The 26,545-nt window shown below is 42.2% G+C and overlaps 1 protein-coding gene across 5 annotated transcripts in view; it reads left to right on the top strand.

The window, feature by feature from the left end:
- Positions 1 to 26,545, top strand: part of NME7 (NME/NM23 family member 7) — a 72,572-nt gene that overhangs the window by 26,675 nt on the left and 19,352 nt on the right. For all 5 annotated transcript variants that reach the window (XM_035114428.3, XM_088668781.1, XM_088668782.1 and 2 more), the window contains 4 exons: positions 802 to 907; positions 5,773 to 5,837; positions 7,744 to 7,812; positions 13,252 to 13,353. In XM_035114428.3, coding sequence (XP_034970319.1) covers positions 802 to 907; positions 5,773 to 5,837; positions 7,744 to 7,812; positions 13,252 to 13,353 — 342 coding nt within the window. The remainder of the gene's footprint in view (positions 1 to 801; positions 908 to 5,772; positions 5,838 to 7,743; positions 7,813 to 13,251; positions 13,354 to 26,545) is intronic.

The following is a 26,545-nucleotide window of genomic DNA, read 5'->3' as shown; positions in this document are numbered from 1 at the left end:
GGATATAGTTGCCCTTTCTCTTGTCTTCTCGGTTGGCTGTGCCTGGCCTTTTTTCTGCCTGTGAATCGTCCACTCCTACCCTCTCTGTTCTCTTCTCACTCTTCCAGTGTACCTCTTCTCCCAAGGGAGGGGAAGAAACAAGAAAGCCAAAGGCAGGCACCTGCAATTCTGATGCTTGTTAGGCATTCCTTAGGCATACTACCGTAGATGGTCTGAAAGATGCCATTGGGGGGAAGTGGCTTACAAATATGATTATAGAGCAGCTCTACAGTTAAGGCAAGATTTTATTTCAACATTTTGTCATTACAAAGTCTGAAAATTATGTTGGTCACGAAATCCAGGTAATTTGTCTTATTGGTACAAAACCTGGCATGGAGAGTTCACTTTGTGAAGGGTGTTTGCCAGGAAGAATGGAGTTAGTGTTTTAAAAATGTTGTATTGAAGGGCAGATGCCCTATGTTTGTGCTCACTCAGACTTAAATTATGGAAGGTGAGGAGTTCCCTTTGCATAGGTAGCAGCACGAGCAAATTTGAATCTGAAGCTTAATGGAATACCATATGTGTATGGGGTTTAATGGAGTGTAAGTGTAAATATGTTCAAAACCATGCTTCTGGAGGAAAGCGTCACAGAGCACTTTGAAATACAGCCAACGGCTCTATAATAGTAAATGGGGGAGGACGTAGGATTTCAATATTGCTTTGGGAATATGACTCTGACCCTCATAAACATAACTGGTGTCCTATGACTATGAGTCATGCAGTTGTGCACAATTAAATATATTTAATTCCAATTATTTTCAGGAGCTGGAGATGTTCTTTCCCTCCAGTGGAGGCCGTGGACCTGCAAACACCGCAAAATACACACACTGTACTTGTTGTGTTATTAAGCCTCACTCAGTAAAAGAAGGTAGGTGACACTGACCTGGCCCTCGGCTGAAAGTGCCCTTCAGCATCTCTCTTCTTAGCTGAATAGATGCATAGATTTAGACTTGCACCATTGCTACCATATGTGTTTTGTGCATGGCTGGAGGTAAGGAAGTTACGGTATGTTTTTATTTTATTTTAGCTCACAGCTTGTTGAAATTTAACACAGACCAAATTGCATAAATACTTGCGTTTGAGAAATTATGTGCAACAGGGGTTGGTGTTCTCTGTACTGCTACAAGCCTGCATGCTAATATGCACTTGCCCATAGAAGGTCCATGTTTGTGCAAGTAGCAAAATATCACACAACCTGTAATGACTGACCTCCCAACCAGAGGCAAATGAAGAAGCAGCTGAGTGGCTGGTGGTGACCCAGATTCTGAGCATCTTTGATGCTCCTGCCACACTTCCATCTTGGTAACTTTGTTCCCTTCGTCTGGAAGAGAAGAAGCATTCTGTGACAGACTAGCTAACAAAGCATTCTGTGACAGAGTAGCCCAACTCCTAAAGGGCTGCATGATGGCCTCAATGTACACCATTGTTATACACACACACCCCGGCATCACCTTTCCTGGAAATACATTCAAACAGATGATATTCCCCCTTCCACCAAATAAAGCAATCAGGGCAAAGGGTGACTTTGAATTGGAGGACACTTGGGTACCTGGAAACATGTCCAACAGAATTTTAGCCTTCCCTTAAACCAGTTATAATCTGGCAATATCTGGAGAGCCACAAACTCCCCAAGCCTGCCTTAGACTAATTGACACATGCAGTACTAAAATACAGAGTTAGCACTTTAACATCCTTGTGATTTATTGAAAACGTATTCTTTTTGGTGGAGTTCTTTGTGTCGTTTCTTCATCAGATCAGCTGAAATGGTTGATGTCTAAACATAACCTTATATAGAAAACGGCTTCCTTTCCCTACCATCAAACATTGGAAAATGATTACGACTGTTTACAGTATGATTATATGCTTTGGTTCAGCTGCTGACAAGTTCTAAAACAAATTTGTATAAGAAGTAAATGCTAATCAGAACCTTACTGTGATCTATTTTGCCTTTGGGGAATTGTAGTTTTTAGACCCCACTTCCTCAAAGTTGATATGGAAGATTCGACATCAGGTTACCAGGCATTTGAGGGGGCAGCTGGAGCATATTTAAACTTCTTACAAGTGAAGATTCTGTGGTTTTTCCACCACTAGGCAACTGTCATAAATCATTATATGGTGGGATAAGGGACATGTGAATCAGTATGCGTCAGCTGTATTCAAGTTATCTAAAGTCTGCATTCAGTATTTTTCTAAATGATGTCTAGAGGTAGTCATGTTAGTCTGTTGCAGAAAATATTACAATTCCTTGTGGCAAAATGATTTGCATTCTATCTTATCAATCCAAAATGCTGGTGCCTATTATATGACTTATGGGTACTTGGGAAAAGATCTGCATATTTCTTAGTAACAACCCTTCTACTTGCCTTACTTCAAAAAACTAAGGCTGCAATTCTGTATCCAGTTACCTTGGAGTAAGTAGCTGATCTCACTGGGACTTAATTCTCCATAGACATGTATAGGATTGTGCTGTCAAAACAGTCAGCACCCATCCTATTTCTGCTGGAACTAATTGCAAATAAAATCTGTCTTATTGCATTATTGGAAGTTGCTCCCAGATGCTTAAATACACCACTCCTCTCAGCTGTCTACCATCTTTCAGTGCAACTTTTGCTTTTATGATTTTAAACTGTCTTTTCTTTCTGCCCTTTCCACTTGTTATGGGAATAATGGAAGTGCTTTTCAGAGATTGCCAATGCCTACCTTCAAGAGGCCTGTGACTGTTCAGTTTTTATGTGTACGTAGATTTTATGTGTACGCAAATTTTCATCTAAATTTCTCCATCTACAGCAGGCATCCCCAAACTTCGGCCCTCCAGATGTTTTGGACTACAATTCCCATCTTCCCCGACCACTGGTCCTGTTAGCTAGGGATCATGGGAGTTGTAGGCCAAAACATCTGGAGGGCCGCAGTTTGGGGATGCCTGATCTACAGATTAAAAATGTAGGTCATAATTTAAAGCCAAGACCATGGCTTCTTATCTTTTCTCTGTCCTTATTGTGGGCTTTTAGCTTCAGTTCACTCTATAATAGTGGAGGAAGACACTGATGCTCATCCGGATTTCTAATTTTAAAAAGCTTTTGGTGTAATGGGGTTTGAATCTGTCTTTGGCAAACCCGACACAAGCTTTGTCTTTGGGGCCTCTTGGTACTGCTGAGGAACTCATGTTTCTTGCAGAGAGCTGATTCTCAATGTCTGTGAAGTCCTCTTGTACCTTAGCTTTGCTTTTCCATCTGAACCCATGTTTTGGGAGCGGGGAGCCAAGGTAGATGATGATTTATGACTTTGGCTTAGTTTTTTGTATTCCCCTCCTCCGCCACTATGGTGGTTTCTCTAGATCTTAGCTGAGACACATATTCAGTCCACATAGAGCAAGCTACTGCTCATGTGCAGCCTCGTTTAATAAAGGAACAAAAATAAGGATTATTGGTTGACCCTGTATCTTGTGACTTTGCAGGAGAAATCCTGTGCTAAGAAATGTGCTTTCCCTGCACTTAGTAACCACAGACAATGGTTGCTGTTCCCAATCTGTAAAGATGGGCGAGGGCTTCTAAATTAAGCAGAGTATAGCTGCTGCAGCTTCTTAGAGTTTAATCACAGAGTGAGGCAGTTGATTTTCCAGGTCCGTCAGCTGGGCCAAATTTATCTTTGTTGTATGTATTATGCTTTGAAGGCAATTGTAGTGCGATATAATTGAGGACAACCAGAGTGGCAAGACCCAGAATGCAAAATACGTACCTTTTTCCCATGGTGTTTTGCATAAATTGTAATTCCTGCGTCAATTCAAAAGGAAGTCAGCTAACAGGAACATGATTGTAGTTTCAACTTAGGTTGAGATCTAAGAGATCAAAGTCCACAAGCTCCATATGAATTATTATACATCAGCTGAATTGGCAGTGCAAAGTCCTCTACAGATCATATCTTAAGAACCATTAAAGCACTCCCATAATGTATGTCCTTATTGGACTTATGCCCAGTAAACTGAGGTTTTGATAAGGGAACTCTGGGATTTACCAACAACCTTCTTCCCAGTATTCACACAAGGAGGAGGGCACCTTCTTTCTTCTTAACCCCACCCACTTCTTCCAACTGTATTCTCCTCTTGCCCTTGTGCATTGATTTTTATATTGAAGACTGTAAAAAAATGCCTAAAGCAGATACAATGGTACCTTGGTTCTCAAGCGCCTTGGTACTCAAATGCCGAAAACCCGGAAGTAAGTGTTCCGGTTTTCGAACGTTTTTCAGAAGCTGAATGTCCAATGCGGCTGTTGGATATTGTTTCTGGGGCACCTGCACCAATCAGAAGCTGTGCCTTGGTTTTTGAATATTTCAGAAGTCAAACGGATTTAGCGGTGTGTTTTCTGAATGCCGTAGCTGACTAACTGGCAAGCCAATTAATAGATTAATCTCTAGATCTCAAAATGCAAAGGTTATTGTTCCAACCCGTAGTTGTTCATGCATGTGCAGCTTTTACCAAAGCCAGCACCCTCTGATTGCTTTTAAGTTTTTAGATCTCCTTTCTTTGAATTTGTCCTTATGTGTCACAAAGCAGTGAATTGTTGAACTGCAGAGTAGATGTTGTACCGCATCACTTCATCTGATTAAAATGCGCTTGAAGATTATCTGTTCTGTATTGGTGCCTAGTAACCTAATGCTGTCTTGGAGACATAAAACCTTCCCTCTCTTGTTTTTTTTATGCCCAGTTATTTGTTATGCATTTTTTGCTAGGATTAGTATTACATTCCTTCAGTTGTATTTAGTAATGCCTGTGATTTCTTTTGTACTTTGTCACTAAAAATTTAATCCTAAACGAACACTTAATCTGTGGCTCTGATTTGGTTTAGAGTAATCACATTTTAAAGATGTAGTCTTCCTAATTTTTAAATAGCCAGTTTCCTTATTGAGTGAGGTCTGAATATTTTAAAATAAGTTCAATCCCCCCTCCATGTTTTATGGGAACCAAAATATTTGTCAAGTGTTTTCCTCATTATCCAAAACTAAAAGGTAGGCATGAGCGTGTTTTTGGTGCAGAGTTTTACAGAAAAAGAATAAGTTATACTTAGCAGTTATAACTTATAACAGTGCTGGGCATATATTTGAAAAGTGAAACTCCTGTTTGTGAAAGGATAATGGATGCATTTAAATTTGTCTTTCTATTTTATATTGGGATCATATGTCACAATACAGTATCTGTGATCTTCCTTTTTCTCACCTAGCTAGCTCTCTGTTTCTTGCACTATTTCTCACTTTCCCCAAAAATGTAACAATATTTGGACATCTCCAATGTTAGGCCAGGTAGAAAAAAATTATACAAATTGAATGAGTTGCACTATTTGGGGATTAAGCCTATAAATGGGACGGCTGGTTTGCATAATTTGGGTGTATTTTACTTCAGGTTAAGTGTGAAAAATCAGTGTTGTATAGCCCAATCCTAATCATTTTTACTTGGAAGTGATTTCAGTGCGATCTACTTCTGGTTAAATTTGGTTACTGTTGAGTTGCAAGGAGCCAGTGACATTTCTTCCTGACTTGGAAACAACTTTTATGGTTATTGTGAGCCCATATGAACAATGTGCTTGCCTCATATACCCCAAGTAAATGTGCAAGACACAAATGTTCTCATAAAAGCAACTGTATTATAAATGTATATAAACTATAGCAACATAGTCCCAGGACTCTAGCATTTGAGATGAATTTATGTAGCCAGTTTAAAAAAATAATATTTTTTCTTCACAGGTCTGACTGGGAAGATAATAAAAGCAATACTTGATGGAGGATTTGATATTTCAGCCTTGCAGATGGTAACTCTTTCTTCTTGGTCTTTGTTCAGACCTTTTCTTTGATGAGATGAGGGGAAAGCAACCTTTGCCACCTGTTGCACCCACTCCTACACTAGCTTTTTAATGCATTTCACCTGGGCGAAGCATGACAGCCTTTCCTTCCAGCAGCAACCCCATACATATCAGCTGCCTCTTACACCTGCCTATTTTTAAAGGGTGCCAGGTTCCCAGTCTGCTCTCTTGCAGAATACAGAAAATAATTACCAGAGGAGGAGAAACCTATCCTTGGGAGTAAATCCCTATTCAAATTGGTTGATAGAAATGGACAGGAACAGGCTGCAAATAGTCTGTATTGAGGAGTGTCTGTCTGGTTTTGCTCACAGAGGAACAGTGAGAGCTGCTGTCTTTTCTCTCATTTATGCACAATTTGCATTCTTGCTGTCTCTGTACTTTTCTTCCTTCCATCTCAACAGGTAGGTAAACAACACCTTATTATGCTGCATTTCAATATAAGCTCAGTTCCTTTTGGCTGACTTCGACTAAGGCTTACTTGGACTTATCAAGGTTACCTAGTCTTTAAAACTGAAATAATGCTAGCCAGCTTGTCAGAACTGACTTAGGTAGTAGGTGAATATGCATGTTTTACACCACACACACACACACACACACACACTTTATATATATATATATATATATATATATATATATATATATATATATATATATATGCCATTATTTAGGCAGTTGTCTTTAATTTATTAGTATTTATTACTTCAGTTTGTATCTTGCCATGGCGCTTGGGGCTGCTAACAGCGGCAAGATAAAAATACAATAAAGATGCTAAAGGATATATAATCAACACAAATACAAAAGAGAAGATAAAAGTCAGAACAATAAAAATCCAAGTATAGAAACAGTGGACAATTAAACACCTTGAGCATTACAGTGAACAAGTTGCCCTGGCACGCCAAAGGCCTGTCAAAATGAAAATGTCTTTACTTGGCACTGGAGGGTCAACAGACAAGGGGGCAATTGAACTGTGGGAGGGAGGGGAGCCCCAAAACTGGAGCGCAGACACTGAAAAGGCCCTCTCTTGGGCCCCTGCCAAATGCACTCTAGAAAATGGCAGGACTGGGAAAAGGGCTTCCTTGCAAGATCTTGGCACTCAAGCAGGCTCCTACAGGGAAAAGTGTTCCTTCAAGTAACCTGTTTCCAAGCCAGCTAGTGCTTGCATAATTACTACAATGCTTACCTTTCTAATGTAGAGTGGTACCTTGGTTGTTGAACAAATCGGCTCCCGAACATCGCAAACTCAGAAGTGAGTGTTCCGGTTTGCGAATGTTCTTTGTAAGCTGAATGTCCAACGCGGCTTCCACAGTTTCTGACTGAGTGCAGGAAGCTCCTGCAGCCACGCCTTGGTTTTCGAACCGTTCCGGGAGTCAAACGGACTCCCGGAACGAATTAGATTCGAGAACCAAGATACCGCTGTATTTAGATCCTTCTTGTCATGTGGCTCTCTGACCCCAGCGTGAATGTGCTGTATATTCCCCCTTCCCCTCCATTTAACAGAGTTGAACTTGCAGCGGCAGCAGATGGAATCTTTTTTAAAAATGCACTTTGTTGAGTTTTGTTCAATCTAAATGGTACAAAACAAATACGAGTATTTTGTGCTTTGTTTGATAAGATGAGACATACATGTGGAAAACGGGGGGAAGAATCACAAATGGGATCTTGATTTCTGGTGTCTTTTTAATTTTTATCAGCTTTTCCACATAATACTCTGTGAGGGATTAATTGAGAAATAAGTTAAAGTCTCCTCAGGTTGTATATGAAAAGAAAAGGGGCAATAATAATGCTTGGAGATGTATACACTTGTTCCCTCTTTACACAGAATAAATACTTTTCCTTTCTGTTTTCTTACATGCAGTACTATATGGACCGTGCAAATGCAGAGGAATTCTACTCAATTTACAAAGGTGTTGTCGCTGAATATGCTGTAAGTAAGCGCTATTGATCCCCTTCATGGATCAATGCCCCCTTCATGGATCAATGCCTTGTCGTGGCGAAGGGGCTTGAATAACTCAGAGAAGCTATGAGCTATGCCATGCAGGGCCACCCAAGATGGACAGGTCATAGTGGAGAGTTTTGACTAAACGTGATCCACCTGGAGAAGGAACTGGCAAGCCACTCCAGTATCCCTGCCAAGAAAACTCCATGGACAAAGACAACAGGCATATAAAAGTTATGACGCTGGAAGATGAGCCCCTCAGGTCGGAAGGCGTCCAACATGCTACTGAGGAAGAGCGGAGGACAAGTACAAGTAGATTCAGAGCTGATGAAGTGGCTGGGCCAAAGCCGAAAGGACGCTCAGTTGCGGATATGCCTGGAAGCGAAAGGAAAGTCCGATGCTGTAAAGAAAAATATTGCATAGGAACCTGGAATGTAAGAACCATGAATAGAGGTAAGCTGGATGTGGTCAAAAATGAGATGACAAGAATAAATATCGACATGCTGGGCATCAGTGAACTAAAATGGAAGGGAATGGGTGAATTCAGTTCGGGTGACTATCATATCTACTACTGTGGGCAAGAATCCTGTGGAAGAAATGGAGTGGCCCTCATAGTCAACAAAAGAGTGGCAAAAGCTGTGATGGGATGCAATCTCAAAAATGACAGAATGATCTCGATACGAATCCAAGGCAGACCTTTTAACATCACAGTAATCCAAGTTTATGCACCAACTACCGGTGCTGAAGAAAGTGAAATTGACCAATTCTATGAAGACCTACAACACCTTCTAGAAATGACACCAAAGAAGGATGTTCTTCTCATTACAGGGGATTGGAATGCTAAAGTAGGGAATCAAGAGATAAAAGGAACAACTGGCAAGTTTGGCCTTGGAGTTCAAAATGAAGCAGGGCAAAGGCTAATAGAGTTCTGTCAAGAGAACAAGCTGGTCATCACAAACACTCTCTTCCAACAACACAAGAGACGACTCTACACATGGATATCACCAAATGGGCAGCATCGAAATCAGATTGATTATATTCTCTGCAGCCAAAGATGGAGAAGCTCTATACAGTCAGCAAAAACAAGACCTGGAGCTGACTGTAACTCAGATCATCAGCTTCTTATAGCAAAATTCCAGCTTAAACTGAAGAAAGTAGGAAAAACCACTGGGCCAGTAAGATACAATCTGAATCAAATCCCTTATGAATACACAGTGGAAGTGAGGAACAGGTTTAAGGATTTAGATTTGGTGGACAGAGTGCCTGAAGAACTATGGATGGAGGCTCGTAACATTATACAGGAGGCAGCAACGAAAACCATCCCAAGGAAAAGGAAATGCAAGAAAGCAAAATGGCTGTCCAACGAGGCCTTACAAATAGCGGAGGAGAGGAGGCAAGCAAAATGCAAGGGAGATAGGGAAAGATACAGGAAACTGAATGCAGATTTCCAAAAAACAGCAAGGAGAGACAAGAGGGTCTTCTTAAATGAGCAATGCAAAGAAATAGAGGAAAACAATAGAATGGGGAAAACCAGAGATCTGTTCAAGAAAATTGGAGATATGAAAGGAACATTTCGTACAAAGATTACCATAATCAAGGACAAAAGTGGTAAGGACCTAACAGAAGCAGAAGACATCAAGAAGAGGTGGCAAGAATACACAGAGGAATTATACCAGAAAGATATGGAGGTCTCGTACACCCCAGGTAGTGTGGTTGCTGACCTTGAGCCAGACATCTTGGAGAGTGAAGTCAAATGGGCCTTAGAAAGCACTGCTAATAACAAGGCCAGTGGAAGTGATGATATTCCAGCTGAACTATTTAAAATTTTAAAAGATGATGCTGTTAAGGTGCTACACCCAATATGCCAGCAAGTTTGGAAAACTCAGCAATGGCCAGAGGATTGGAGAAGATCAGTCTACATCCCAATTCCAAAGAAGGGCAGTGCCAAAGAATGCTCCAACTACCGCACAATTGCCCTCATTTCACACGCTAGCAAGGTTATGCTTAAAATTCTACAAGGCAGGCTTAGGCAGTATGTGGACCGAGAACTCCCAGAAGTGCAAGCTGGATTTCGAAAGGGCAGAGGAACCAGAGACCAAATAGCAAACATGCGCTGGATTATGGAGAAAGCTAGAGAGTTCCAGAAAAACGTCTACTTCTGCTTCATTGACTATGCAAAAGCCTTTGACTGTGTCGACCACAGCAAACTATGGCAAGTTCTTAAAGAAATGGGAGTGCCTGATCACCTCATCTGTCTCCTGAGAAATCTCTATGTGGGACAAGAAGCTACAGTTAGAACTGGATATGGAACAACGGATTGGTTCAAAATTGGGAAAGGAGTACGACAAGGTTGTATATTGTCTCCCTGCTTATTTAACTTATATGCAGAATTCATCATGCGAAAGGCTGGACTAGATGAATCCCAAGCAGGAATTAAGATTGCCGGAAGAAATATCAACAACCTCAGATATGCAGATGACACAACCTTGATGGCAGAAAGTGAGGAGGAATTAAAGAACCTTTTAATGAGGGTGAAAGAGGAGAGCGCAAAATATGGTCTGAAGCTCAACATCAAAAAAACCAAGATCATGGCCACTGGTCCCATCACCTCCTGGCAAATAGAAGGGGAAGAAATGGAGGCAGTGAGAGATTTTACTTTCTTGGGCTCCTTGATCACTGCAGATGGTGACAGCAGTCACGAAATTAAAAGACGCCTGCTTCTTGGGAGAAAAGCAATGACAAACCTAGACAGCATCTTAAAAAGCAGAGACATCACCTTGCCGACAAAGGTCCGTATAGTTAAAGCTATGGTTTTCCCAGTAGTGATGTATGGAAGTGAGAGCTGGACCATAAAGAAGGCTGATCGCCGAAGAATTGATGCTTTTGAATTATGGTGCTGGAGGAGACTCTTGAGAGTCCCATGGACTGCTAGAAGATCAAACCTATCCATTCTTAAGGAAATCAGCCCTGAGTGCTCCCTGGAAGGACAGATCGTGAAGCTGAGGCTCCAATACTTTGGCCACCTCATGAGAAGAGAAGAATCCTTGGAAAAGACCCTGATGTTGGGAAAGATTGAGGGCACTAGGAGAAGGGGACGACAGAGGACAAGATGGTTGGACAGTGTTCTCGAAGCTACGAACATGAGTTTGACCAAACTACGGGAGGCAGTGGAAGACAGGAGTGCCTGGCGTGCTCTGGTCCATGGGGTCACGAAGAGTCGGACACGACTAAACGACTAAACAACAACAACAACCGAAGCGCTATAAAGTCTCTCTTTGTTTGAGGGCCCATTTTGGATAGAATCTTAATGGACCGTCCTGAAGGCTTATTGTCAAGGGCATGGCACAAGCTTTGAGGGATTATAAAGTCACTTTTCAGTGCTGCTCTTCACCTCAGCCGCAAAGATTTCAACCTAGTAATGTTTTTGAGTTGGCAAGACAGACTGCGCAAGTGATGATTTTAGTTTGGCTCAGCATAAAACTTGTCTTTTTCAAATATTTTAATGGATGGTGAAACACGACAAAAGTTATATTTGATATTGCTGCAGTGGCTGAGTTGAGTAGGTTTCTTCCAGCAAAAATTCTTGATACTAAGAGATAGTGTCCATATTTTTTAAGAATCATTTACCTCACACTGAGAAATGATATGCATTGCAACTTCCTTTGCCCCTGCCAGCAGCTGATGATGTGGAATAATAATAATAATAATAATAATAATAATAATAATAATAATAATAATAATAATAATTTATTTGTACCCTCTCTTCTCATGAGAAGAGAAGACTCCCTGGAAAAGACCCTGATGTTGGGAAAGATTGAGGGCACTAGGAGAAGGGGACGACAGAGGACGAGATGGTTGGACAGTGTTCTCGAAGCTACGAACATGAGTTTGACCAAACTGCGGGAGGCAGTGCAAGACAGGAGTGCCTGGCGTGCTATGGTCCATGGGGTCACAAAGAGTCGGACACGACTAAACGACAACAATTTGTACCCTGCTCATCTGGCTGGGTTTCCCCAGCCACTCTGGGCAGCTCCCAACAAAGATTAAAAATACATTAAAATGTCACACATTAAAAACTTCCCTAAACAGGGCTGCCTTCAGATGTCTTCTAAATGTCAGGTAGTTGTTTATCTCTTTGACATCTGATGGGAGGACGTTACACAGGCAGAGTGCCACTACCAAGAAGGCCCTCTGCCTGGTTCCCTGTAGCTTTGCTTCTCACAGTGAGGGAGTACCAACACTTTGAATTGTCAGTACCAACACTTTGAATTGTGTTCGAAAATGTACTGGGAGCCAATGTAAGTCTTTCAGGACTGGTGCTATATAGTCTCAGCAGCTGCCTCCAGTCACCAGTCTAGCTGCCACATTCTGGATTCGTTGTAGTTTCCGGGTCACCTTCAAAGGTAGCCCCACATAGAGTGCATTGCAGTAGTCCAAGCGGGAGATAACTAGAGCATGCACCACTCTGGCGAGACAGTCTGTGGGCAGGTAGGGTCTCAGCCTGCGTACCAGATGGATAGTCAGCTGCCCAGATAGTCAGCTGCCCTGGACACAGAATTGACCTGCGCCTCCATGGACAGCTGTGAGTCCAAAATGACTCCCAGGCTGCGCACCTGGAAAGGAGGCTTGGAAAACCACAGCATGATGTTTCATTCATTCTTTAATTTATATATATATATATATATATATATATATATATATATATATATATATATATATACTGCATTTCCACAAGGTTGTACACATCAGATTAACATATCAATACAACAATTTAAAATTAAAGTACTGTATTAACAATTCCAAATAAACCTTTGTGTCAATAAGTAAATCCATGAGAAGTATCAATCAAGCCATACAACTAAAGCAGCCATATAACACAATAGAAATAAAGCTGATTTGTTCAATGGCTTAAAATTGAACACAAGAGAGAATAAAGTTTAATCAAAGAAATAAAATATACAGTATATTCCAAAGAGGGGATGTTGTGGTATGGAATAAGTTCTCTTATGGATCAGTAATTGGTTAAAGAACAGGAAGCAATGAGAAGGAATAAATGGACACTTCAAACAATGGAAGGATGCAAAAATGGAGTCATTCAAGGATCTGTATTAGGATATGTGCTTTTCCACTTTTTCATTGATTGAACACAGAGGGGGCCACAGTGGTGGTCTGATTAGAGTCACTATGTCAGTAAAGTTGAAGAATGCAGATTAGCCCCAGAATATATTAAAATCATGAGAGAACTGACACATTTAATTAGCAACATTTATGTTAGAATGGAGAGAACTGCCTTTGAAAACAACATTGTAGAGAGTGGTCTGGGCTGGCTTAGATTTTCTTAAAACAAGAAATGATGCAAATTGATATACAGTGCAGAGTAAAAAATGTAAAAACCATTTAATAATCTGTTTCTTTTTCCTGTTGCAGGAGATGGTTGTAGAACTTTGTTCAGGCCCTTGCGTAGCTCTAGAGATTAGGCAAGTAGATCCTGAAAAAGTATTCCGAGACTTCTGCGGGCCTTCTGATCCCGTAAGTAACTTACTTGAGAAGTTTGTATCTGGGCCAAAGCAAAAGTGATGCATGAGGTTTGAGATTGTCTCGATCAAAGTTTTTGGTCTTTACTTTAAAGGAACCTGGAGGCAGTTGGCTTTGTTTTTGATTGGAAATTAGAAAATCTCCCATCTAAAATCTAAAACTCCTTCATCCTACAGGGGAAAATATACCTGCATGATGCCGATGCCTAACACCCCAGACCCCACCTTGGGAAAAGTGGGTATCATGGCAGCTGCAGTGGAGAATAGATGGGGCAAAAGGGGGAGGGAAACATTAAATACTCTCTACCTTAGTGTGGCTTCTCCAGTCAAAACTGAACCTCCCCCCTCCCCATTGCTTCTTTAAAGTTTAAAAATTGGGTAGATACAATTGTAGATCTCTTGTGTTGCATCTGTTTTGCCACTCAGTTATTAAAAGGAATGGACAAATCTGTTAGTTTCACTTTCTTTGAGTTTCTCATTTCTTTAGTCTCCAGTTTGCCACATTACTTTTTAAAAATGTCTTCATGGAAATTCATCAGCATTTATCCTACTTATACACATTACCTCAAGCAGTTTCATCTAAGTGCATTTTTAATTTAATTTTAATATGTGCATTTTTTTGTTCAAATATATGTATGTATATATAAAATATTGTTGTACACATATTTTGGTTTTTAAAGATAACTGTGCTTTGGTTTCCAAACTGGTCTGAGAGGTATGAATTAGGTAGGTTCTATTAAAATGCAAACCAGATTTCTCCCCTACCCCTTCTCATGGCAGCATAGTAACAGATAACAACTTTAGAAGCCTACATTTGAAAAATGTTCTATTCAGCTTGCCTGCTAATATAATGATCACTTAGAGTCATGGTTTACAAGCAGAAAGGGCAGCTCCACCTTAACATGTGTCATTTTTGTTGCCGTTATGATTATTTATGCAGCTATGGCCATTGCTAAGCCTTCTTTGCATTAGATATGAAAGCACATCACTGGAGTGCTATTTAAGCTACTCTATGCCAATTCAGTGCTTGTTACTCAGAAAGCAGCGTGAACAACCATACTTTAGAATATTTGCCCCTTGCTACTAAGCCATGTTGGCAACACTGCAGCTCATACTGAGCTGCTGTTCTACTGGGCAAGTGTTGTTGCGATCTTCAAGAAGAGGTGAAAGTGAGGCAGACATTTAATAAACCTAACCATCTGTAAGATGGCACAGATGGAAGGGGTCGGGCCGTAGCTCTGTGGCAGAGCATCTGCCTTGCAGGCAGAAGGTCCCAGGTTCAATCCCCAGCAGCTCTAGGTAGGGCTGGCAAACACTTCTGCCAAAACCCTGAAGAGCTGCTACCAGTTAGTGTAGACAGTGTTGAGCAAGATGGGCCAATGGTCTGACTCGCTATAAGCCAGCTTCCTATGTTTCCGATGACACTGGCAGCTGCTGCCAGATTAAATATTTTAAATATTAAATATTTTAAAATGCTTGCAAAAGTCAGACTGTACAATTTGACTGCTTAAACAGGTATGATTCTAGCAATGCAATCCTATGCACATAGACTTTGAAGGGAGTCCCTCTGTGTTTAAAAGAGGTTACTCCCATGTAAGGCTGCACGTCCTATTTATGTGGAAGGAAGCCCCATTGAACTTAACGGGAATAACTTCTGTGAATGTTTGTCTAGGAGGAAGGATCATTCTAGATACAGTCACATTGGCGCAAGCACATTGTCGTCTTCTGATGACTCTCTCTTGTGGAATTCCACACCTGACAAACAATGAATTACTTATTGCTACGGTAAAACAGCTTAGCATATTTGAAGGCAGATGAGTTTATGATTACAAATAATTAGGCTGCTCTTCACATTGCACTAAGCAATGCAAACAGAAGGGAAAATGGATTCTCCGTCAATGACAGACCGTTATCGACTGGAGTTAGGAAACAGATCAATAAGAAACTGCAATTAGTATGTCATGCTGTCTGTGGCTGTCTCTAGCGGAAAGGACATGGTTGAATATTTTCAAATGTTATTTAGGGTCAAATATAATCAGTGTTCCTTTTCTTTCTTAAAGATGAAATCAATTCTATATTGCATACACTGGTTATTGTCAGTCTGCTAGAAACTTTGCATGTTAACGTGTTTGCTTCTGAAATGGGTAAAAGGGCTTTTGAGGATGTGCAGGCCTACCCCTGTCCCTCCAGGGCACCATGGGTGCTGGCCATGCCCCCAGCCAATTCGTGATTGGCATTATTCTAAAGGGGACCATTTCTATGTGTGTAAGGTTGGGTTCCCAATCCCAATGTTAGAAACCTTCCATACCATACCATACCATACCATACCATACCATACCATACCATACCATACCATACCATACCATACCATGTCTTTTAAAAGTTTCTACTTGCCTTTAATCCAAACATTATTTGTATGTGTGAGTTGAAAACAATAACTTCAAAATGCTATGAACTCTCAAAACATTCTCGAAAAGCGTTCAACATTTGGTTTTTAAACCGCATCCTGAATTTTAATGACGGGGGGGAGTCACGTCCCTGCTCGTTAACTACAACTTCATATTCCTGTGTAAAAGTACAGCCTCTCCATGAAAAAAAAAATGCAACACACCCATCAGACAGAATTTTTTTGAAGAATGGCTGTGTCTGATGCGGTGGTCTGAAGTTATCAGCCGGATACCGTAATTTGATCATGCCAACCCTCTGTGCAGAAATCTGGGAAGGCTTCAGATATATCAGGATATATCAATAGAGGCTAGGTCTGTCAATGGAGAATCAGGTGAACACCGGCTTTCCTTTATTAGCAAAAAAAAAAATGCTGAATTTATATTGTTAGAGTTATATTGTGTGCATATACAATAAATTCTGTGCTAGAGGAAACACTCCTGTTTTAAAAAAAACAGCCACTGCCACCATTTGCAAAAGCTGACAGCCAGAGCAGCTGCAGTGTGAGCTTTTGACTCTGTGGTTCCTTTCTCATTGTCTTATAAACCATTAATTAAACAAAGTCTTTTTAAAAGAAAAAACCAACAACCCTGAATGTGAAATGTGGGTGACTAAATTACTGTTCGGTGGATTAATAATTTAGGGTTTGCTCACTGGTGTGTTCAGCTTTCCTTTCTACTGCAAGACAACCTGACCAGAATTTTGATCAGTTTATTTCTTTGCAGTATCACAAACATCCTTGACTAACCAAATTTGCAATTTTTTTTAAAAAAAGAATGATGCAAACAATATTAAATATAACTGTTTTTTGTTGCTTCATTTCAGATGTGCAGGGATTAATTCCCCTTGAACCAGCATGGCACTGAGAAGGGTGTTGACAACAATTCTGGGCTATTTTAAAATCCCAGCTCTGGGTTAGGAGGGCACACCTTCTCTTGCTACCTCACACAAGGCCATTTCTCACCTGATGCAGAGCAAGCCAAAGAATACAACCCACAGAGCGCTGTAGCCAATCACAAAGCCTAAAATTTAATGTGTAGTGCTGCAGAGCCACATTTTGAATATTCATTCCTATGCTTCTTTGCTTTGCTGTGTACATACCACACAGTTAAAGCATATCTATCCTCCACTAAAGAATCATGGGAACTGTAGTTTGTTATGGGTGCTGTTGCTCAGTGAGGTGTAAACTATAATTCCCAATATTCTTTTTGTGTGTCTGTATGTATCCTTTAGCAGGGACCCAGGTGGCGCTGTGGTTAAACCACTGAGCCTGGGGCTTGCTGATCAGAAAGTCGGCGGTTCGAATCCCTGTGACGGGGTGAGCTCCCGTTGCTTGCTCCCAGCTCCTGCCAACCTAGCAGTTCGAAAGCACGTCAAAATGCAAGTAGATAAATAGGAACTGCTACAGCAGGAAGGTAAACGGCGTTTCCATGTGCTGCACTAGTTTGCCAGAAGCGGCTTTGTCATGCTGGCCACATGACCTGGAAGCTATACGCCGGCTCCCACGGCCAATAATGCGAGATGAGCACGCAACCCCAGAGTCGGTCACGACTGGACCTAATGGTCAGGGGTCCCTTTACCTTTTATGTATCCTTTAAATATATGGTATGTATGCAGCCTTATTCTAGTCTATGGGTAGGCAAACTAAGGGCCAGGGGACAGATCCAGCCCAATCGCCTTCTAAATCCGGCCCATGGACAGTCCGGGAATCAGTGTGTTTTTACATGAGTAGAATGTGTCCTTTTATTTAAAATGCACCTCTGGGTTATTTGTGGGGCATAGGAATTCATTCATTTTACCCCCTTCAAAATATAGTCTGACGGACAGTGGACTGGCCCCCTGCTGGAAAAATTTGCTGACTCCTGGACTAGTCAGCTCAAAAGTTATGAACTCCATCTTGGAATGTGATTTTATTTTAGACTGTGATGGCTGGCAGGAGTGCAGAGCTTTATCCACTACTCCAAAAGCCCCCAGAATTTCAAAACTATGCAAGATTATTTAGATAAAAGCTTCTCCTTGCATACAGTACAATTTTACACAGGTGCTGAACTTATTAAAGCCCTAAGTGGCTTGGGATCCAAATGCCTGAAGGAGTGTTTCCTCCCACACAGCCTTCCTGTGCATCAAGTTCTTTAATTGAGGCCCTTCTCCAAATACCATTATTTATGTATTTATAGCCTCTGCTTAATCATTTTGTGTGTTTGTTCATCTTATTGCTGGAATCCATTAGAAGAAGGGTAGTCGAGAATTGCTTAAAATAAAATGTTTTATTCAAAAGTCAATCCAGCTAAGTTGGTTGGGACTTAGTAAGTGGGTTTAGGATTGCAACCCTAGCCAGGCGTTACAATAGTTTGTTTTGTGAAGGTACATACAATTGATGAGCGTATTTTCACCAGTGGTGGTCCAAGACATTTTGCTACTGGAGGCAAAGGACAAGGTGGTATCCCCACCTTCCATTCCTGCTGAACTAGGAGTTGAATCTTACTTCAGCAGTGATGATGTCATCCTGTAAACCTGCGGTAGCAGGCTAGTTTAAGGGGCATGTAGAGTTCTTTCTTCCGACAGAGAGGAATGAATGAGGGGCTCTGGGCAACAGCAGTGCTGCTGCCGACTGCCAACATCTGCTGCATGAGACCATTGCCTTACTCTGCCCAATGGCAGGGCCAGCCTTTACCCCCGTGGATTCAGTAGATACTTGCAAAATTCAAAATGCAGCAAGCTGTTGTAGATTGCCTAATTTGATAAGACCTATTATTAATGAGGCAGGTGCCTGTTGTTGGTTGTCATTCGTCTGATGCTTATGAGGTATGCTTGGGTGTTGCTTTGCTTGTTCCTGCTAATATAAAGTGGCAGGCATCTCTTCCTCCTTACTTACAAATGGATGAATAGCATGTAGGTAAATCATTAACTGACATTAGAGTGGAATTAGCCATTCAAACCTTTAACAAAAATCTCAAATAATGCTTTCTTTATTGGTTTATAAAGACTTCCAATATTTAGCAGCCTCCAGTAAATTTTGTCAGTGCAGCTAAGAAATAAAAGAGCTAAAACAAGGGCGTACAATATTTATTCATATAACATTTATTTATTAAATGTATTTTTAAACCCACTTTTCATCTGCATGGGGATAGTCAATGTGGTGCTCTCCAGGTGTTGTTGGACTTCAACGTCCATCACGCCTGACCAGTGGCCATGTTTGCTGAGACCGATGGGAGTTGACATATTAATGCATCCTACCTAGCAATGGAATATTTATATTAATTTTTTTATTTGTTAAATTTATGTACCAGTCTTCACCTGAAGATCTCAGGGCAGGTTCAGAGCTTAAAGATACAAAATAAAAACACAAAATACATAATAAAAACAAGAGCAAAAACAAAGCAAACCCATAACTGCCCCCCCAACAAATTTAAGAGAACATAGAATATTAATTAGCCAAAGGGCTGGTTGAAGGAAAAGTGTTTGCCTGACACCTAAAGATGAAGTCACCAGGCGAGTCTCCCTGGGGAGAGCATCCCACAAAATGGGGAGCAACTGTAGAAGAGTCTCATTCTCATGTTGCCACCCTCCGGACCTCTCATGAAGGAGGCACATGAAGAAGGGCCTCAGATGATGATGAATACAGAGAAGAGCCACCTGTGCAGATCTTTAAACTTTGAGATGATGATATAGGGCAGTGATGGCCAAACTCGGCCCTCCAGATGTTTTAGGACTACAACTCCCATCATCCCTAGCTAACAGGACCAGTGGTCAGGGATGATGGGAATTGTAGTCCCAAAACATCTGGAGGGCCAAGTTTGGCGATGCCTGACATAAGCCTCCAGTGACAATGCTGGATCTAGAAAGACTCCCCAGTCACATGCCTTCTCCTTCATGTGTAGTGCAGCCCCAAATAGAACAGGCTATATTATATCCTTGTTCTCAAACTATGAGAACCCCTAACCCATAATGTGTCGCATATTGTCAGGATTCATCCTCAGGGTTTTGTTTTTGGCTTCATCTAGCTTAATACTGCCCCCAAGGACTGATGCAGCACCTGCACAGCGTCACCTGACTCTGATGACAAAGAGAAATAGAGCTGAGTGTCGTCAGCATGCTATGGAGCCAAGCAGAATTTCCCCAGTGCGACTGCCTGAAACCAGACCTGTAGGCAGAAGCAGAATCACTGTAACACCATGCCCCCAATTCCCAAATTATAGCACTGACCCAGTAAGATACTGCGGTCAATTATGTCAAAAGCTGCTGAGAAGAGCAAGAAAAATCAATAGAGTTGCATTTCCCTTGTCTCTCTCCTGATAGAAGTCAGCAATCAGGACAACCAGGGCAGTTTGTTGAATCCAAATTGAAATAGGCCCAGATAATAAATTGCCTCCAAGTGTGCTAGGAGTTCCAGCACCACCAGTGTCCTGACTGCCTTGCCCAGTAATGGGATATTGGCAACTGAGCAGTAGATATCATCTCTTGCAGGAGTGATGTGTGCTGCTGCCGCTGCCGCCTGCCCTGAAACCTCCACCTCTGGCAAAGAAGTGGCACCTGTATCGGTGCTGATTTCAGGTGAGATCTCTCATGTTCTGCAAAATCTTACGTGATTTCAGGTGAGATCTCAACAGAAATTGGTGCCAATGCTGGTGACACGTCTCTGCTGGCAGAAGGGCATTGGCCCTGATGCCTTGGGTCCAAAGAATTTGAGGTTTTATCTTCTGTTACCATCTGCCTTGCTTTCGATGGAAGTGGGTCGAGAGGTTGGTCTTAAATGTCTGGGCAGCTTCACGCAAGAGAAAGTGACTCTTCTAGGTGTATTTGTGAAGTATGCAATGCAAACATTGCGGGCCTCATTGCGTATCACTACGCAACAGTTTGGAAGGGCTCTTTCTTCCCCGTGGCTTCTTTCTATACCACTTTGCTTGAAAGCCCAGAATCACACGGGAAGGACTAACGGCACAAGTCATTGCTGCCAATTGAGGGTGGGGGTGATCACGAGGGATTTGGTCAACCTACACAAGCAAAGGGTCTTCGTTGTCGTCCTTCCCTGCCCCCAGCCCAGCTTGCCAAATGCTGGAAATCCAAAGCCAGCAGTGTGAAACTAAACAAGAGATACTTTTCATAGACAGATTCCTTCCTATGCTTCACAGGAACTGGCTTGGCCAATTTGAATGCTGACACGTCACTCAAATAGCCATTTTTGTAAAATAAAATGTTAAGTATGTAAGGACTGCAAATGCTGCATATCAACAATAACTTGCGCTGGAAGCCTGCTGTCGCAGAATTGGTTGATTTATTCAACCCGGTATTTGAGAATCTGCTTCCTCTCAATAGTCTGTGTTCTGCCCTTTTCCGCAAAACCCGTTTTTATTTGCTTGCCTGTTTGGCACTCTATCACAGGTGATGTCAAGTATCCTGCAGGGCTTCCCCAGTGTTGTTGTTGCTCAAACACACCATCTCTGCCTTGCAAAGCGGCAGCACCACTAATGCAGGGAGCAGGCCTTCCGAACCATCTCATAATCTCTCTCAAATGTTTGCTGAGGAGGAGGTAAATCTGAGTGAATTAGCCGCCATTTTTATTGGCTCTGCTCCCCTGCCAGTGGCCAGATGCACTGAAATTTAGAAGGCAAAGCTTTCCCTGTCACTTACTTTCATGCCAAGAATATTTTCATTTGCTAACTTTCTACAGGTTGTCAGGCTGCAGTTAAGGACAGTGTTGATCTAGTAAAATTGGTCCCACCCAGCATCCTGGAATGTTGTAAATGTTGACTGGTCCTAATAAAGGCAATGTTTTACTGTCCCTGGAGTTTGTTGTATTGCAGAAACAGCCTTTTGTTTTTCTAATTCAAATGTTATATTGAATTATGAATATATATTCAACATATTTCAATTCAAATATATTTCATTGGCGTGTGTTCACATGCATTAATGTACTAAATGTCCGTCTCATCTTTGTCCTACTTGTTCTCAAAACATCCCTGAAATGTAAGTGAAATAGCTACAAGAGAATTTACAGACAACGAAGAACAAACAGTTCTTAACATTTATAAGGGATTTACTATGAACAAGTGTTCTTCCCGCTGGACTTTGCATTTGGTGTCTCATGCTGATAGACTTTCTCTGCTGCAGCTTTGCCCAACCTGGCGTCCTCCAGAAGTTTTAGACTATACTGTAATTGTAGTCACAGTAGCTTCTCTTGCAGTGTTAAAAAATGAAGCCTCACCCACAAATAGAGAGGAGTTTGACAGGTACTCACCCCATGAGCAGTGGCATTGTTTGATTGATTTTGATTTGATTTGATTTGATTTATTGTTACGGTTCTTGACCAGCACACAGTGGCATTGTAATATTTCTATGTACCTTCTCTATATGTATGATTGTATTTTGATTTTGAAACAATACAAACCTCTACAAAATGCACCCCAAAGTTAATTGCACCATGTAGTCTTTTGCATTGCCTGATTTGTAAAGCTGGTCTGGAATCTTGCACTTGTTATTGAATGGGAAATTATATTCTGAAAAGGATGGGTTGCTGCCATTTAAATCAATTGCCTTTAATGAAGAGACAGACCTTGGCTCATTTGTCACCTCAGTCTTGAGTTACTCTCCATCACAAAAAATTACAGTTCAATTACTGGTTTCTGCCTTTCTTTTTTCATGGAGCTTCCACTTCTCCAATAAATTTGTACAGACTTGCCACTGCAGTTTTGTTGGCTGATGCCAGAGGCAAGTGGCTTAATTTATAACTTGAACCCTCATTTACATGCTGCTTAGAAACTTGCACATATTAACAGGTGCTTTTTTGATGGCAAGGTGGAAAACCTCTGCACTGCAGCAGTCTGTTTTGTTAGCAAAACTGCTCTATAGACTTATTTTTTTAAAAAAAACTTTTATTATCCAGAGCAGCATCTCCCCACATGCTTGAGCCTGCATGAGATGTACTGTATAGATAATGCTGATAAGTAGATGTCCTAGTTTTCACATGGCTTACTAATTGGAGCTTACTTTTAAGTTCAGTTGAATTTCAGCATTCAAACTGGCAAGCTAGTAGGAGAGTTTATAGTTCTGCAGTGTGTATGACATGACAACGGACACATAGGACTGAGTGAAATTGAGGAGTACTTCTTGCAATCATTTTTGGCAGACCAAAAGGTTCCAACAATTTTTCAATGGTTGTTACAATGAGGAAACATTTTCTGCACCCTGAATTGGCTCCATTTGTTCTTTCACAATGCTGTCACATAGCCAAATTGGATTCGCTAAATAGCATTGTTACATTATCCCTTTCAGTATGTGATCTCCAACTGGTGAATGTCCACACAATTTGGATCTCACAAAAGCCGTCTATTGTATCCCAAAATTGAAAAATAAAATAAAATGTGCTACACTTAAAGAGTTATAGGGCTCAACAGTAAGATCTGAAGCAAACCTTTGACAACATTGTGGATATCTTTTATGACAGAGAAAATAGAGATTGGAAGTTAAAGATGAGGAATCAGTTTTAACTTTATATACCCGTATATTTCGGCTTATAAGACGACTGGGCGTATAAGACGACCCCCAACTTAAAATGACCCCCAGTTAAAATATAGAGTTTGGTATATACTCACCGTATAAGAAATACGACCCGGCATATAAGACAACCCCCGACTTTTGAGAAGATTTTCCTCGGTTAAAAAGTAGTCTTATACGCAGGAATATATAGTATTTAACATGAGATGAAAATCCTCCTCTCTTGCATAATGTTGAACTAGCTTGAATTACAACATATCATTTTAAACCTATCAAAAATTATAGCAATGTTCTATGGCAGAAGCATTGAACTTATTGCTATGTAGTATTCTTGTTTGCTACATAATGCTAATTGTTAGAACATGCACCTGTGATGAATTTCAGAATATTAGTTTTTGATAAGAAATATGACACAAACAACCAGCGTTCTATGGCACCTTAAAGACAACCAGTTTGATGTACTACAATAAAAGTGTTCGATTTTAAGGTGTTGGTTTTGTACAGTGGTCTAATATAACTATCCCTTTGGTATGTGGCACAGTGTTGACTTGCCTCCCATTTCGTGTAAAAACTTGAGGAAATCAGAAATATATTCAAGCTGTAAATGCGGGTGGAATCTCAACTAGAAAAAAACCCCAGGTTCCTGGCGCTCTAAAAGGTTACGCTTATGAATTCTAAACTGTCGCTCACCATCTTGGGAAGCATTCCTACCTAAAAAGAAACTGAAGTTCATTTAGGTACTGGGCTAGTAAAAAAAGAAGATTTATGTCGAGCGGATTGGTGGAAGTATCCACCCCTTGTTTGCCAGCTTGTTTAGTTTCCATATGTTCATCATAGACAACATAGTGCTCCTTTCTCCATGGCCAAAATATGGAAACCAAGTAGAGTGACAGAGGGCAATAGCCAACGGAAGTACTTTAAAACAAAATTAAAAAATTCCTTCCAGTAGTACTTTAGAGACCAACTAAGTTTGTTATTGGTATGAGCTTTCGTGTGCATGCACACTTCTTAATGCACACAAAAGTTCATACCAATAACAATTTAAACTTAGTTGGTCTCTAAGGTGCTACTGGAAGGAATTTTTAAATTTTGTTTCAACTACGGCAGACCAACACGGCTACCTACCCATAACTGGAAGTACTTCAGTTAGTGAAAGGACTTCTGGCTGTGCAATGGAACTTCCCTTCCCTCTTCTCTCCCAGGAACAGATTTGGGGTGTGGCATAGGGGGTGCACAAGGAGAAGAGAGGGACAGGGAATTCTATTTCATAAGTGGAAATCCTTGACCTACCGGTAGCAGAAACACCAAGTTCAAGACAACCCAGAGAGACCACTCTTACCGTGTTTCCCCTTTTTTAAGACGTAGTCATAAAGTAAGCCATAGCAGGATTTTTAAAGATTTGCGAATATAAGACACACCCCGAAAATAAGACGTACCTCCATGCCGTGTGGAGCGAGACCGCCGAGCGCCCCAGCCAGCCAGTGGGACTCAGAACACCGGCTGCGGCAGCAGCAGGAGGCCTGCCAGCTCGGTGCCTGGAGCCGGCTGCTGCTGCAGCAGCAAGCGCGCAGAGCGCCCGAGCCACCGGTCTTGCCTCCGCCTGGCCCGGCCAAGGCGGCCTGCCGCCCACCGCCCAGAACCGGCAGCTGCAGCGTGGAGCATTCCGAGCGCTCCGCAGTGCCAAGCGCTTGGAGCGCCTTGCCGGGCTGGCCGGAACAGCTGAGCCAGCGGCCTCCACCTGGCCTGGCCGAGGAGGCCTGCCTCCCCGCCGCCCGGAACTGGCGGCTGCAGTGTGGAGCGCGCAGAGCGCTTGGAGCGCCCTGCCGGGCCGGGCGGAGCGCCTGAGCCAGCGGCCTCCGCCTGGCCCGGCCAAGGAGGCCTGCCTCCCCGCCGCCCGGAACCGACTGCTGGAGCGCGCCGAGCGCTCAGGAGCACCCCGCAGCGCCGGCTGCTGGAGTGCGCGGAGACGGCGGCTGCCGCCAGCGCCTCTCTCTAGAAGGCTACGTGAAAACCTGACGGGCTGCTCTCTGCCCCCAACCCCGGGACTTAATTTACTGGTATAAGGCTCTTGAGCAGGAGACGAAAGGGCCGACCGGGTGTAAATAGTGGATCTGCGACCGCCCAGAAGATCAGCTGGAACGGAAGGCTTGGCTTGAAGATCGCGCAGAGGCAGGAGACGCCTCGCGCAAAACGCTCCCAGGCCAGCTGCCTTAACCTGCACTAGAGCTCCTTGAGGTCTTGTGAAGAAACGACCTTTTTGGGAGGATACAAGCGAAAGACACATTTCTTGCCCATGTCCACTTTTTTTTAAAAAAATGAAATCTTTTAAATATATATATATATATATTAAAGATATATTTTTTCTAAAATAAGCCTGATTCTTTCATCTAGAAATCCTTTCGCCTGGAGCGGATGGGGGAAGGGAGGTGCAAGCCCCAGGCACAAAAAGATGGCTGTTGCTGTTGTTATTTCTTGGCCCTATAGGTATCCATAACCTACCCCCTGCCAGCTCCCCAAAAATCCTATGCCTACCCCCGCCCCACCCCCAGCACGCAAGAAATAGACCCAGGCACTGCCCACAGCAGGGCAAATGCTTTGCACCAGAAACGGCTCTCCAGTTCAAAAGCAACCCAAGGCTATAATCCGAGTCTCCACCCACCCACCCCCAGCTTTTGGGGAACAGCAGCAGCAGTCCTGCACCCCCCTTCAATAAAAGGACTCTGCAATTACTGACATACTGTACTGTGTTTGCGTTTCACATTAAAATACCCACACACGTGCAAAACTGGCTTGCCCACAGAGCCTGGCTGCGGGCACATCTGCCGCAACATCTGGAAGAGATGGGGCTGGTGGAAGAAACCTGGCACCCTCCTCCAGCCCTAAACAGAAATCCTTTGGAAGCTTTGGAGGGCAGCCAGGGAGACAGGCAAGGCAGGCAGCGCCGAGTGCTCACAGAGCCCAGTAGCGCTGCACACAGCGCCCAGCAGCGCCCCGAGTCAGCGGCGTGGCCCGGCCGAGGAGACCATAAGGTAATAAAAAAGTACCGGTAATAAAAAAATAAGACACCCACCGAAAATAAGCCACCCTGTGTATTTTGATGAAAAAAAAGTTATAAGACGGTGTCTTAAAAAAGGGGAAACACGGTATTTGCTTGCCTGCATGGAATTCCTGATCTCCTGTGGCGACCAGATGAATTGTTAAATGCAAGGCCCAAATGGTACTTTAATTCTCTCTGGCCTGTTGGTACG

The sequence above is a fragment of the Zootoca vivipara genome, chromosome 4, assembly GCF_965207765.1.
Source record: "Zootoca vivipara chromosome 4, rZooViv2.hap1.1, whole genome shotgun sequence".
NCBI classification, from domain to species: domain Eukaryota; kingdom Metazoa; phylum Chordata; class Lepidosauria; order Squamata; family Lacertidae; genus Zootoca; species Zootoca vivipara.
Note: the sequence above shows the minus strand (reverse complement) of the source record. Positions and strands in the feature narration are given on the sequence as shown.